Raw genomic sequence first — 14402 nt, forward strand, 5'->3', positions numbered from 1 at the left:
CGTAAATAAGAACAAGAACCAGCCCAAGTCCAGAAATGAATGGATGGTAGCACTCCACATATTAGAACACATATTAGCAATAGATTGCTGAAAAATATATATAGTACGTGTTAGCTTCTATAGAAGAGGCTTCGACATTTTCTGCTTGGTGAAATGACGTTGAAGAAACTTGCGAGCTCAACCATAACTAGAGACTTGTCGATGCGTTTTAGCCATCAATACGAGTTTCATCAAGCAGCATGCGGAAGTATCAGCCAAGGTGGTGTACATTACTGATATGGCAAAACGGGTGCTGGGATTTCAGTGGAAATTATGGGTATGTAGATGGAGGGAAAGAACAGGTGGAAAGATGGAAAAGAGAAGAAAATCACTATCTTAGAAATTACAGTTTGGAATCGTTCACAACTCAGTAGAATCCACCAAAGAGATATAAAACTAAAAACAAGTTAGTAATCTGTACTTTGACTTTCATCCATTCTTTATATATTCTTCAAAATATGCATTTTAAAGTATGAAAGCTTAGGGTACAGAACCTCTTCACCCGTTAGGAAATGCCCTGACAGTATTTTGTTGACATGGTCGTTCATTTCCTAAGCTTGAACTCTTCACCTAAATGTAATCTTTGACTTTGATGTTGTAAATATTGTTACGAGAGACAATTTGCTGCAATTTCACCAGCGCTTGTGAGTTTCAATTTGTTTCTTGTGATGCCTGTGTGGCTCCTGCGTCAATTACTTATGCAAGCATTTGTGTTCTTAGCTATTTTGTTATCCTGGTAATGTATAGAGGTCATCTCTTTCTTCCCTCGAGTTCTGTTTTTTATCAGCTGAAACAGAAGCCCACGAATTGGCTGCCACTGACACAAGTGCTGCTACTCGCTGCCATTTGCAAGAGCTTGATGATTTCCAAAAGCCATCCTGCACGTTTTCATAATTTTGAGTTGTTTTGTTAAGGTATCTATCTTGCAGAAATCATGTTATTACTGTTATTATAGTAAAATAAAATTAAAAATTAAAACAGAAGGGTGTTTCCTTGTGCATCACACTTCTCACGCATACATAACACTGTTCATTTGCCCTATTCGTGAGGCGTGCTTTTTTACACTATGATCCCTAAAGTTTTCTAATTTTACATCCAGGTCATACAACTTTATTTATTTATTTATTTATTACATTTCACGAAAATGGAGTTTTAAGTAAAAAGAATTTTGGCAAAAATTCATAATTAAAAAAAGACTACTTTGTCATCAAACTAATATTATAATTTTATCATAAAAAAAAAAAAAAAAAAAAAAAACTAAAACCATTACAGTAATATTTCATCCATCATTTTGTTTAGAGTATAAAATCAACTCTAATTTAACGAGTGTTGATCATCTTCATCAACATAAATACCATAAAATTGAAGAATGTTTTTATGCCATAACTCATTATAACATGCGCTGTCAGTGATGACTTTCACATGCCCCAGCTGGCAACATGGCTGCCTTTGCGGAACATTAATATGTTTCTATTGTGATTTCAAGGAATGCCAGATGCTGCTTGATGATCATCATACGGTAACAAAAGTTCGTATGATTGTTGCTGGGCGGATACTTTTCCTTCCAGGTAAGCAGTTATCCTCCCCATTGCCACACCCTAAGCTCTTCTCTTTTTTTTATTATTATTAATATGAATGTCCAGATCAATTTGCGTGTATCTCGACTAATTTTACAGGCTTTAAAATTAACAACTATATAAACTTTTAATGGCAATGACCTGAGAAAACTCAAACTCATGGGTCGTCACCATTAAAAAATAAATTCAATACATGACTAACTGAAATATTTCTTAAAATAAATTTAAAACCTCACCACTTGGGCTCTTAGATTTCTTCTCCTCTTTTCACTCTTGCACTGTTTATGTGTTATTTGATTGGGATTTGTTAGGAGGGTCACCAAATTCGCCAGTCCAGTGTAACTTTAGGATCCAATACGTCGCAACATCTTGTTCACTGCTAAAACATCGAGACCTAAAAGCCATCTTCCTTTGTCTGCGTAGCCAGGAACTCAAGAAGTGCAGTCAATAAAGCTTGTTTTAATGAATTGGCTCCGGCACTCGTATTGATGTGCTTTTCGACTCTTGGAAACGACTTCATGTGGCTGGTGTAAATTTAAAAAAACCAAGGCAGGGCAGGCGCAGATGGATTGATCACTGATCAGGGATAACCTGTTGAGCTTTTCTGTCTCAAAGGGTTCGGTTATTATGCTGGTTGCACCACCATTACGGTGGCAGAATAGTGGCCTAACAAAGTAGGATCGCTTTAGCTTGGATTAGTTGTTGAGGCAGTTAAAGGTAGAGTCAGATATCTTCCGAAGAAAGCAGTGAGGATTTTAGCATTATGGCTGCTATAAACCTGAATCTTAACATGGTTTCTAATTTCTACTAGTCGAGGGTAACAATCTCGATTCATCTCCAGTAAAAGAGAATTGACTAGCATTTCACGCAAGAGTGAGTGTAATAGTCATGGTAAATCCCAGCTAAAGACAGCTGATATTTCATAATCGATACATAGCTTAGCTTATAGATTCCACAGCAAACAGAAATGTAGAAGGAATAAAAACCTACGAGTCATTATAGAACGCAAAGACACTTGCTCAAGGGTTAAAAGACATGAACTTAAACCAAACGCAACGGTTAATTATTACAAGACATAACTGAACCTCCTTTAAGCAGAAGCAGAAGCAGAAACAGAAGCTGAAGCAGAAGCAGAAGCAGGGGCAACAGCTCCAGCATCAGCAAGCAGAGGAACCAGCTTTCCTTCCTGGTGCATGCCTGTGGTTTCTGGAAACAGTAAAAGGAGTCCCCCGGTGAATAATAGAGTAAACAAATAACAACAGAATATAGAGAAAGAATAGGAAGGCATACTGTCACAGCCGCCGATGTGGTTGCCGCCGATGAAAACATTCGGCACGGTGCGTTGTCCAGTCCACTCAAGCAACGCTGATTGTATATCACTTCCATCCTCTTAAGAACACAAAGAGCATGCATGGACCATAATCAATTAATCAAATCCCTGATTAACAGCACATATATTCACCACCCTTTCAAGGGAATACAAACGTATATTCAACCTTTTGAAAATATTCAAAAAGACAAACAAGAACGTGAGACACGCAAAAATTCACACATAGGCATAGCATATGATCATATATTTCAGAACAATAGGTTTGATTGATTGATTGGATATGGATCTCATCATCATAACAATAGTAGCAAGACCATATATTTCATGATTGATTGGATCCCATCCACCCCATCTCTTATGATTGAATCCATATGCCTTCTTTCTTAAAACTATTTAGGGGCAAGAAGATTCTATTCTAAATGGCAAGACTGCCTCTATCAATTCTACGAAAACCCTCCGTTTCCTTAACCGATGGAATGTTAAGATGAATATGACCGAATCACAATTTCTTTTAAATAAATTTAATAAACAGAAAAACAGAACAAAAATCAAAGTAATTTCCAAAAGTATTAATCATTTTGTCGAGAGCATGGGCGTGTGTATGGGAAAACTCACTCTCGGTATCCAATTCCACAGCAGTGTATTTGGCTCCTAATTGATTCAGAAGCTCCTTCACTTTGACGCAAAATGGACAGTATGTCTTGCTGCGAGCAAAGTTTTTCAAAAGAAATGAATATTACACAAATTAATTAATCTAAAACGAAATATAAATAGATCCGTATGATATCTAATAGAAAGAAAACCTGAAAACCACCACGGAATTGGTGGATACCAGCTCCTTCGCCTTGTTCATTGCCATTCTCTCTCTCACACAATTTCTTTTCTTAACCCTAAATTCCAAGTAAGATTCCGAACTTTCTCTGTGCCATACCGTCTCTCAATATAAAGGCTGAAGCGTGCAAGTATAATCCAGTGATGGAAGGACCACTGGACCGCATATATTACTTTTGTGTTGTGGGCCATTAATTTATAACCAGAAAATCAATTTTAATTAGTCATCTTCCGTGAACATGGCCGATAAATGGAGTCCATCCCATAATCTAATATTATATATCAATCAATAAAAACTAAAATAGTGGCCGGGTCAACGATGCTGATAGCCACTGCCAACCCAATATCTCCCTCTTCCGATGAAAGAATCTGGGCGTCAATGAAAATTAATTTCTTTAAAAAATGATTATAAAAATGCATTGTTCACATCACTTGATATATTTAAAAAGAATTAACAAATTTTATTACATTCATAATTCCACGTATTAAACATGTCGTGTTGGTATCCATAAGCTAAATTGCCCACGCCCCAGTTAATATACATGCAAGATCTTCATATTTAAGAAGTTATCAACTATTCAAGCATTAACCTCAAGAACCAGACGATGATTAAGGTTCATTTGGATGCGAAAGGGCAAACTTTTTTTGAGTTTTGCTTCCTCCCTAGTTTTAATTGTTTTCGTTTCAAATCTCAGTCAATACTGACCTAAAATTAATTTTATTATAGAATTAAAAAAATTATTCAAACAATTTTAGACCCACTTGTATAAGATTTTCTACGCTCTATTGACTGCCATAATATTTCAACATTCTCCGCTTCAATTCTTTAAACTTAATAGACTTGCTTCCTCCGATCGTCTCTCTCGAGGACAAAACTTCTCCAGAAATGTTATCCGCAGAGTGTCAGACAAGAAATTTGAAAAAAGGACTTCAAATTAGGGTTTAAAACATTGTCGGCATCGCATGGATAAGTTCCATTTGGCAACTTGAAACAAAAAAGGTCTTCTTTCTCCATTTGATGTCATGTTATAATGACTGGAATCTTGGTCCACGTGTTCGGCCAAATTTTAATTCAAGTCTTTTAATATAGCTTTCACACCGGCACCAAGTCTGTCGCTTACCTCAACATTTATGATTTAACAACCAAATTGGGCATTGGGATAGCCATCTATTCGAAGACTAGATAATCGAGGGCAAGGCAAAGTTTCCCAGAGGACTCTATTCGTGAGAAGGGCAGGGAAAAAATAATATATTAGGAAGCAAGTACTTTTAGATCGTTAGCCCTATGTTATTTTTGCTTGTTAGCATGATTTGTATTTTTATTTTGTTAAAATAAGGCTATATATTATATATATATATATATATATATATATATATTATATTGTGATTAGAAAACACAACATTTAATGTTGCATAACATTTTAAGTAAGTTGTGAAATGAGCTGCATCTCAAATACATACCAAAACGATTTTCAAATTTAACATTGTTTAGAAACATAACATTTCAAATAAATTATGAAATGGATTACACAAGTTATGATGAAGAGAGAAAGAACTAAAATGGATAACGACAAATTTAAGCTTTGTTAAGAAATACAACATTTCAAATAAATTATAAAATAAGCTGCAAAATTAATGAAAAGAAGAAAAGGGAAAGAAAAAGACTTCAAATACACACTAAAACTTCAATTATAATAACACTACTATTATCATTAAAAAGATCTCATAAAATAAACACATTAATATCAAGATCATTGATAGTGATTATAATGAACTACATTTGTCGTCAAATATAAGTAAGCCACCTATTATCTCTAAAAAAAGTGTAACAAACTTTCATTAATAACATTTCTACTTAGTAAGATATTTTTTATGATAGTAGTAATATTGTAATCATAGCTTCATTGTGCATTCAAAATCTTTCCTTTTTTGTTTTTTTTTTTTTTCTCCTCATCATGTACAAATTATGTTTTTTCACCAATTTTTTTTACAAATTGTATTATTTTGCCAATTTTCTTTTAAAAAAAAGTGCTAAATTTCAAAGAAAAAATCCCAAGTTTTATAGATGGCTTGGAATCTCACAAGTGCTCATTCTGTGAAAATCTCAAAGATTTTCAACCCCGCCCTCTTTCAGATTTTCAAGAAATCGCATCTCAATCAACATCCAAGCTCGATAATGGTTTTTTTCTTGGAGAAACTTGGGTAGCAGATGCAGTTCTTTGATGCCTAGACATCAATACATGGAGCACAAACATGGCACTGGTCTTACGCAGATAATACCCTCTCTGTTTGTTTTCTTTGGGGGAAAAAATCACTTAATAACCTAAATTGGATATGGATCTAACATTGCGCATATTCCTCTGGGATCAATAAAATGAACACTGCATAACATTAAGAGTTTGCAGTGAGACATTCATGTCATCAAACCCCAAGGGGAAAACTTCCAGAGATAAATTAAAATTGACCCTTTATGTAATGCTGTGAAAATTGCATCTACTATGATGATCAAAACAATTAAAAGAGTATGTGGTATATGCAAATTTTATCTCAATCCTCAGAATCTCATATTACCACCACATGATAACACTCTCCGCTTAGACAACAGCTGGCTCCTGAAGCTTTGTTTCTAGATTTCGTGCAACGGCGTCGATAAACTCTTCAGTATTAAGATAAAATTCCCTTGATACCCTGAATGCATCAACAGTATCTCAGTAACTATGAGTATATCTTTCTTAACAAGGCATGAAAAAATCATCATACTAAAAGTTTTGAAGGGGAAAATGCTCAATATAATGTTTAAAAGACTGGAGGCCACTTGTTCTGACTGATTCAATTACAACCACTCCAGCACTGGAACCATACGGTGTACTTTTACATGAAATCACCAACTCTCTTTTTTTTTTTTTTTTTCAGATTTAAACATGTGAAGTAGAGAGCTCCTAAAAGTGGAAGTGAAAGCAAGGAAAGAAAGCCTCTTGGTACCATTTCTTGGATGAAAGAGGAGTTGGATGGGTCGGAATAAATTAACTTATCAACTGGCTTCAGAAGTCAAAATCCAGTCATGAAGGTTTACATACTAAGTGAAATTCCAGAAAAAGATTCAACAGAATCACCCTACATGGTCATGTATCTAATAATAAGAAGTGAATTACTGATACATGTTCTATAGAAGTTTTAAAACCATTCATTTTGTTTTTGAAGGTTTACATGAACCTGAGCCAAATCCTTCACCCGCATCATCAGAAACATTCGTTCTCCACAGTATGTATCAGTAATTCACTTCTTATTATTAGGTACATGACCAAGTAGGGTGATTCTGTTGAATCTTTACTAGAATTTCCAAAAATTGAACTTACAGAGATGAACAAAAATGACCCAACCAATAAATTATGTGGTCAAGAACATGATATAAAAACACATTACCACTTACCTTGGGCCATGGGTCAAAATGGCAAGATCCTTGGTCATTTCTCCTGCCTCCACAGTTCCAATGCATGAAGCCTCCAACTTGAGAACAAAATCAAGCAACCTTTCATTGTTATCCAGCTTGGCCCTAAGAGAGAAAGGACATGAATTAAAGAAAAATAAAAAAGCATAGACTCATTCATTCCTTTGTCTAGTGGTGAAGTTAATTAACAACAGTTTGAAAAATACTACAACTTTTTTAAAGAAATGAAGCTGCTTTAATGAAGCTTATAAAGAGCATATCACAGTTCACCAAAAAAAAAAAACATACAGCCAGAGACAGAACACACAAATTCTAAACTTGGATGAGGTTATGAAGAGGAATCAGCAATAGGAATAATATACAAGATGAAATCAAAATTGTGATAATTTATCTGTTTCATTTTTGGTTAATTAGATAAAGCAAACAATACCTATGCTCTAAACCCCGTGTCCATGCAAATATTGAAGCAATACTATTTGTGCTGGTTTCCTGTCCCTTTTGATAAAACCGGAAATGCCGGGTTACAGTCCCATGAGCTGCCTCAGCTTCCAGTGTCTTTCCATCAGAAGATAACTGTACATTTTGAAGTTATAAAATTTTGTAACTACTTAATAAAGAAAAAGTCAGCATTGAGGTTGACACCAGTAATTGAATACAAACCAATACAGAGGTCATGAGGCCTAGTGAGCCAAATCCTGCCCAAAAGAAACCAAATTTAGACTGGTTTAAATAGAAAAATTGCATACTGAGAATGAATTCTTCAGATCATTCACACCAACAAAGTTGTCATTTATCAGTTCACTAAGTTACTTGGTATATCTCTTCAAGAACCGTATAAATATTATCTTCAATAAAAGAGGACTGCAACAGAAAAAACTGAAACAGAGTTGGTCAATTGCTATCAACCATGGCATTTCAACCCAAAAAACTGTAATGATGAAAATAAATATATTTTAGATTAAATTTCTGCGCAAAGCAAGACTGGTTTAATCTACATCAAAAATAAAAAGTTTAAAACATGATTTTGCCAAGCAATTAAAAAAATTACTGATTAGAAAAAGGCTCCCTCAGAAAAACTCCATTTGCAAAGATACTGGTGGAAAAAATAGCCAGAATACAACAGTGTCCTCAGCATTCAGATAAAGGAACAAGAACCATATTGATGTGTGTAAGTCCAAAAGGTTGGAACAAGTTACAGCACCTTGAGCAAGTAAATCACTTAGAACATCTCCATCATAGTTTTTGCAAGCCCAGACATACCCCCCCTCACTTTTTAATGCATAAGCTACCATGTCATCAATTAGCCGATGCTCATACCTGAAATACAAAAAGTCTTTGAATCAACCATTTTTAATAACAGTGATAAAAGAGAAACAGAGAGTCATCCCGCACAATTGATAGAAGCATACCATATTGAATTTTCTTCAAACTTCTGCTTCCACTTTTCTTCATATACCTCCTGGAATATGTCCTTAAACCTGTGAAATACTATATCAGTGAACAGTTTTTTGGATTTATTTCGATTGAAAATTGGAGCATTAATTGATGAATCGATAAAGGTCAAGGTTCAAAGACATTTGTTGCATCACCAAAAGAAAAGGATTGGAAAGAAGTTCATTACAAGAAGTAATTACCTGCCATCATATTTCTTCAGAATAGTGTTTTTGGTGCTCAAGTAAAGAGGCCACTTCTTTGCAAATGCCAATGACATTGATGACTCCGCAAAATTTCGAATAGACTGGCCAATCACATAAAGATTAAGAAAATAACTGATGTAGGGCAATCAACATATTTGAGAATAAACACATGGAGAAGCAACCTCATCAACATTATACATTGCAAGAGCTATGCCTGGGCCTTTGAAATTATAAACATCAAGCTCCACTGGGACTTCACCATCTTCTGGGACTGGTTATAGGAAGAGAAATTTGGTAAGCAACAATGGTAGCTCAGAAGAATAGAGATTCTCTAAGTAGTTACTTGTATATGCAGCAATGTTGAAACTGAAATCAGCTCACCAAAAACCATTTTAAGCTTTCCTGGCCCTGGAATGATTGTATCTGTGGCACGATATTGATCACCAAAGGCATGCCTACCAATGCATATGGGTTTCTTCCAACCTGTAGATCAAATCTATAAGCACTAAATGGTGTCTCGCGATATTTATTAGGTATGCAAGCTTTACATTAGGAGAAAAAACATTACCAGGAACAATTCTTGGAATGTTTCGACAGAGGATAGGTTCACGGAAAACAGTACCTACACAACAGAAAACATAAAAAAAAAAAAAAAAAAGATGAGTCTAAGATAAATATGTCCCGAGAGAAGCTAAACAATATAACTTCAATGTTCCAACAATATCAAGATAACCCAGGGCCAGGAAAGGCAAACTATGTGTACTTCATAGACCACATCTATACAACACAAACAATGAGATGCAAGAATTGTCAATGCTCAAACAAACACCTCACAGCTTCAATATTCTCCATCTCATTCAATCATCCTTGTTATACTCAAATTGAATTATAGAATGCCAGCCAAATTACTAACAAAGCCTGCTAGAGATTGTGAAAAATCAGAAAAGTTTTTAGACTTCCAGTAAATATTTCAACATGTTTCATTCCAATCCTCTACATCCTAGGATGTTTATGAGAAAAAAAATTAAAGAAAAAGGAGAAACGTTATTTGTAGATTATAAATAATTTAATAAGCTTTAAAAGGTTTTTTTTTTTAATTATTATCTACAAAAGAAAACAAATCAGTAGCAAAACAGCTGCCCAAAAGAAGGGAGAACAGCCAGATGAGAGATTCATGGTCCTCAGGAAATCTTATACCTATCGTGCATTATTTAAATATACATAATTTAAAATAGAAATTATACCACCAAGGGCTCAAGGTCATGAGCAACTTCAATCTAAGATATAGGTGATGTAGCATGTTTATATCTAGTTGATTTTCAAATTAAACTCCTGAAACAAGCAATAAAATCTAGAATTATCAAATAAAAATAATAGGAAAACAATAATCCTAGAAATCTTGCTTCATTTACTATCAATAGGCTATGGATGGCTCACTGTTATAGAATGTTTATAATGGTGATGAAAACTTGAATTTGTATTCATATTATTCTCAAGCAGAAGAAAATAGGACAGTTGGCTGTTTTACCAATTGCTTCACATGCAACCATACATAAATCAAAACCAAGCTGTTTGCATTAAAGGCATGAAATATTTCATAAAGTATGGGAGAACCAAATTTATCAAATACAGACCATTTAAGATGTTTCTAATGGTGCCATTAGGACTCCTCCACATAGACTTCAGGCCAAATTCTTTAACTCTAGCCTCATCTGCAGAGAATGGAAACCTCAAAACCATATGCAAGCTAAATAAACCATAATAAATAGAGTTGTCATAAAGTAAAGTAAACCAATTAACATGCACTAAGAAGACTTTATCAGTGTTTGAATCAACTGTTGCAATCAACATAGTAAGCAAGTTCTGGAAACTATGTTTCCCAGCAGTCATAAATGAAGCCAAAAAAGCAGGAAAGAGACCATAATGACCAACCAGGAGTTATTGTAGCACACTTAACAGCAACATTGTACCTGCAATGCACAAACCACGAGAATAACAACATGTTCCAGCAGAGTTTATGATATTCCAAGCTTTTAAAACTATTCAGTATAATCATGTGAGCATGTGTATGTGTCAAGACCTCTTTATGCCCCCGCCTTTTATTTTGCCTTAAGTTACAAGCTTCTGTGCACATTCAGTGAATCTTTTTGCAGGAAAAATTATATGCTATTTTGAAGAAATTACTAGACCAAGAAGACGACAAACCCTCAATATAGGAGTCATTAAGATATCAAACCAAGAGGAAAGATCTTACTAGCATTCAATTGCAGTTATTATGCCCTATCAGGAGAACGGCAGTATCTTATGTCATGACTGTTGCCCACTCTCTCTATATCCATTATGGAAAAATGAATCTTTCAGTCAAAAGGGAAAAAAAAAAAGAAAAAAAAAACAAACGAAATGAAAAGGAGATACATAACCAAAAATGCTCCAGCAACTAGGACACTCTCTTCTTATATCTCCAGAATCGAATGCACACAATGTGTAAATGTAAAATTCTTACCGCATACAGTTCAAGATAGTTCTACCAATACTAATGCCTAATTATTTACAACTGATGGTAGCACAATTAGTTCAAATTTCAAAGTGTAAACCGCCGCATGTTCTTAGCAGAAAAGGCTACGCAAAGAGTAAGAAGGAATACAATTCCATAAAATTAAGGTCGTTAAATAAGAAAACTTACTCGAGAGCCGCAAGAGCACTTTCTACAGTGACCTTATCATCAGTAGCATCACGATTCAATATACCCAAATCAAAATACTTGATATCCAAATCCAGATAAGGATATATAAGCTGTACCCACCAGGAAAATAAAAATCCCCATTACTACTAATCACTCAATTCCTGATAGTAAGGCAGCCTTAATCCCAAATAGATTGGACCCGAAACAAAATGAAGCAAAAAAAATAATATAAAAAATAGATGAAAATAAGCATACAAACAGACCTTGTCTTTTATCATTTTCCAAATTATCCTCGCCATTTCATCACCTAGAAGTTGAAAAAAAAAAAAAAAAAAAAAGGAAAAACAACACAAAATTAAGAAACAATGCGTAATAAAAAAATTATCAAGGAAAATAAACTGATAAAAAAAAGGCTCTGATTCGAAAACAAAATCCACGAATTTCAAAGTTAAAAAATAAATTAAGAATAACACAACACAATCGACGCATTAAAAAGACAAAAATAAGGGTTTAAGGGGGGTCTTTTAGTTTATCTTGGTTACTGTCCAGGATAGGTACGATAAGATAAATATAATAATAGAAACTGCAAATCAATTTCAGTAATCGAAACCAAAACAGGAAAAAAAAAACATTAATAACCGAAAAATATGCAAGAAGAGAGTAAGGGTTTAAGGGAGTCTTTTATTTATTTTGGTTACCGTCCATTTCAACGATGGGATTTTGAACTTGAACCCGATCAAAGCCACTTGAAGAAGAAGAAGAAGAAACATCGAAGCGAAAGGGCGCGAGTGAAGTGAGAAGCAGGAGAAGAAAAGGTGACACGATTCTTGACAGAAGCACCCCCTGATATTCCATTTCCGTGATTCCGAGAAATGGAAGAGAAATGGAAGAAGTTAGGGTTTCTTCTTATCGTGTTAGCAGCAGCGGCAACTCCCGGCATCGCACCTGGTTTGATTGTTATTATTATATTCTTAGCAGCAGCACCGCTACTACTGACTCTTTGCATTCGACTCCTGTTATTGAATGGAATATGACACCACCCTCTTTGCGCTTTCTGTTCTTCTGTCTTTAGTAGTTTCCGTTTTTCTCCCTCTCTATCCTTTTTTTTTTTTCCTTAATGTTTTTAAATGAATAAATTAAAAGGTATCCTTTATAGTTTATTTAGTTTTTTTATTCATTTTTATCTATTAACACTAAAAGAAAGTGAGTTTTTTTTATGATATTTTATTATTCATATAAAATAGTAAAGAAACTTAATATTTTTTTTTCAATTAATTTATAATAAATTCAAGTTACAACTAAGTTAATCGAGGTTTATGTGACAACCTAAATATTACAGGTTAAATAACCAAAAATATGAAGGACGACATCTTATTTATCACTAAAAAAAAGGGATAACAAAAAAAGTGAAAGCAGCACTAGGTGATGGGCCTGGCCCTTGGTGCCTTTACTTTTTCTTTCTTTTTTTTATTGTTTTTTATATTCCAAAAATAATTTATTGAATTTACTTAATCTTCAATTTTAACATCATTTTTAAATATTATTATAAATTTATATTTATATTTACATTTTACTAAAAAAATAATTATTATGTATTTGATTTTAAAATAAAAATGCTACTAATAAATGGTTTGTGAAATTTCTCAGTTATTTATTATTAAAATATTTTAATAAATTTAAAATATGATTTTATCACATTTATAATTTTGTTAGTTTTCTATCAAATGAAATATAAACATATTATTTCAATAGATTTTTTAAAAAAACTTACTTTAACAATCATAATTATGTAAAATATAAACAATGCTTATAGTTAAAAATATTGGGTTGTCTAAGATAAATAAAAGATATGTTGATAGAAAATTTTCTTTATAAAAAAAATTAAACAATTATATGTTTTGATTTAATGACAATATCTAATAATTTCATAAGATCTGAAAAAATTATTTAAATTTTAAAAAAAATGAGTTCCTCCATGACAATAGCATAAGCAACTAGTATGTTCTATTATAATTAGGGCTTTTTATTGTTATAAGATAAAAAAAAAAATAGATGATGAGAAAAAAAAGATCTTTTATAATAAAATAATATTAAATTAGGTATAATCATTTTAGTTAAAAAGTAAATAAATAATTTTTAAAATGAAAAGACTAATTAATTTGTTTCTTAAGACTATTAAGAGTAATTCATATTTATTCTTTTTAGTTTTATCTGGATTTGGACTAATTTATATATTTATGCTACGTGACGGTGGACCATAAATTTTTTAAAACATGAAAAAGAAAAACTCAGATTTCAAAGAATTTTTTAATATTTTTTTAATATTGTTATTAAACTTGAAGATACAATTCCATCAAAATATTTTTTTTTATTAATATATTTTTTATTTATCTTAGCAAATATAAGGTTTTTAATTAGAATCATTGTTTTTGTTATAAAATATATTTTATTATTATCAAAGAAAGATAATAAAAAATATTGAAATAGTATATTCAAAATTGATGCGAGATTAAAAGCTATAAAAATCATAAATAAAATAAAATCATGTTCAATTTTTTTTAAAAAAAATTGAAGAATAAAAAAACAATTTGAATAGAATCTTCATGAACAATTTACTATTAGTATTGTTATTTTCATATTGATTACATAATAATTAAAAAAAATAAACTAAAAAATTATAACTGTAATTAAAAAACTATTCTCAAATTGAAGAGTAAGTAGATTTATTCGGGTAGCAACAAAAAAAACAAAGAAAGAAGAAAGGTAAAAATGAAAAGACATAAAAGTTCAATGAGAAGGGTTTTCGGATTTTGAATATACATTTATTTTATCAACTCTCACAAATTAAATCTATCTA

General features: G+C 32.6%; 2 protein-coding genes across 2 annotated transcripts; both read right to left on the reverse strand.

Moving 5' to 3' along the window:
* Positions 1-2490: 2490 nt before the first annotated feature.
* LOC118036884 (glutaredoxin) lies at positions 2491-3910 on the reverse strand. Its single transcript, XM_035042729.2, has 4 exons — positions 3750-3910; positions 3562-3650; positions 2907-3005; positions 2491-2822 (listed from the first exon to the last, which is right to left on the reverse strand). The coding sequence occupies exons 1-4, from the start codon at positions 3803-3805 to the stop codon at positions 2707-2709; spliced, it is 360 nt and encodes a 119-aa protein (XP_034898620.1). The 5' UTR covers positions 3806-3910; the 3' UTR covers positions 2491-2706.
* Positions 3911-6227: 2317 nt separating this feature from the next.
* Positions 6228-12595, reverse strand: LOC118036894 (isocitrate dehydrogenase [NADP]). Its single transcript, XM_035042750.2, is given in 16 exon segments — positions 6228-6465; positions 7208-7330; positions 7656-7798; positions 7886-7920; positions 8427-8542; positions 8635-8703; positions 8860-8963; positions 9045-9133; positions 9244-9345; positions 9431-9484; positions 10497-10574; positions 10795-10832; positions 11546-11655; positions 11809-11852; positions 12244-12304; positions 12306-12595. Coding segments are annotated over 16 exon segments (1506 nt in total). The 5' UTR covers positions 12552-12595; the 3' UTR covers positions 6228-6371.
* Between the last annotated feature and the right edge of the window lie 1807 nt (positions 12596-14402).

This window comes from Populus alba, chromosome 1, assembly GCF_005239225.2.
Source record: "Populus alba chromosome 1, ASM523922v2, whole genome shotgun sequence".
Classification (NCBI taxonomy): domain Eukaryota; kingdom Viridiplantae; phylum Streptophyta; class Magnoliopsida; order Malpighiales; family Salicaceae; genus Populus; species Populus alba.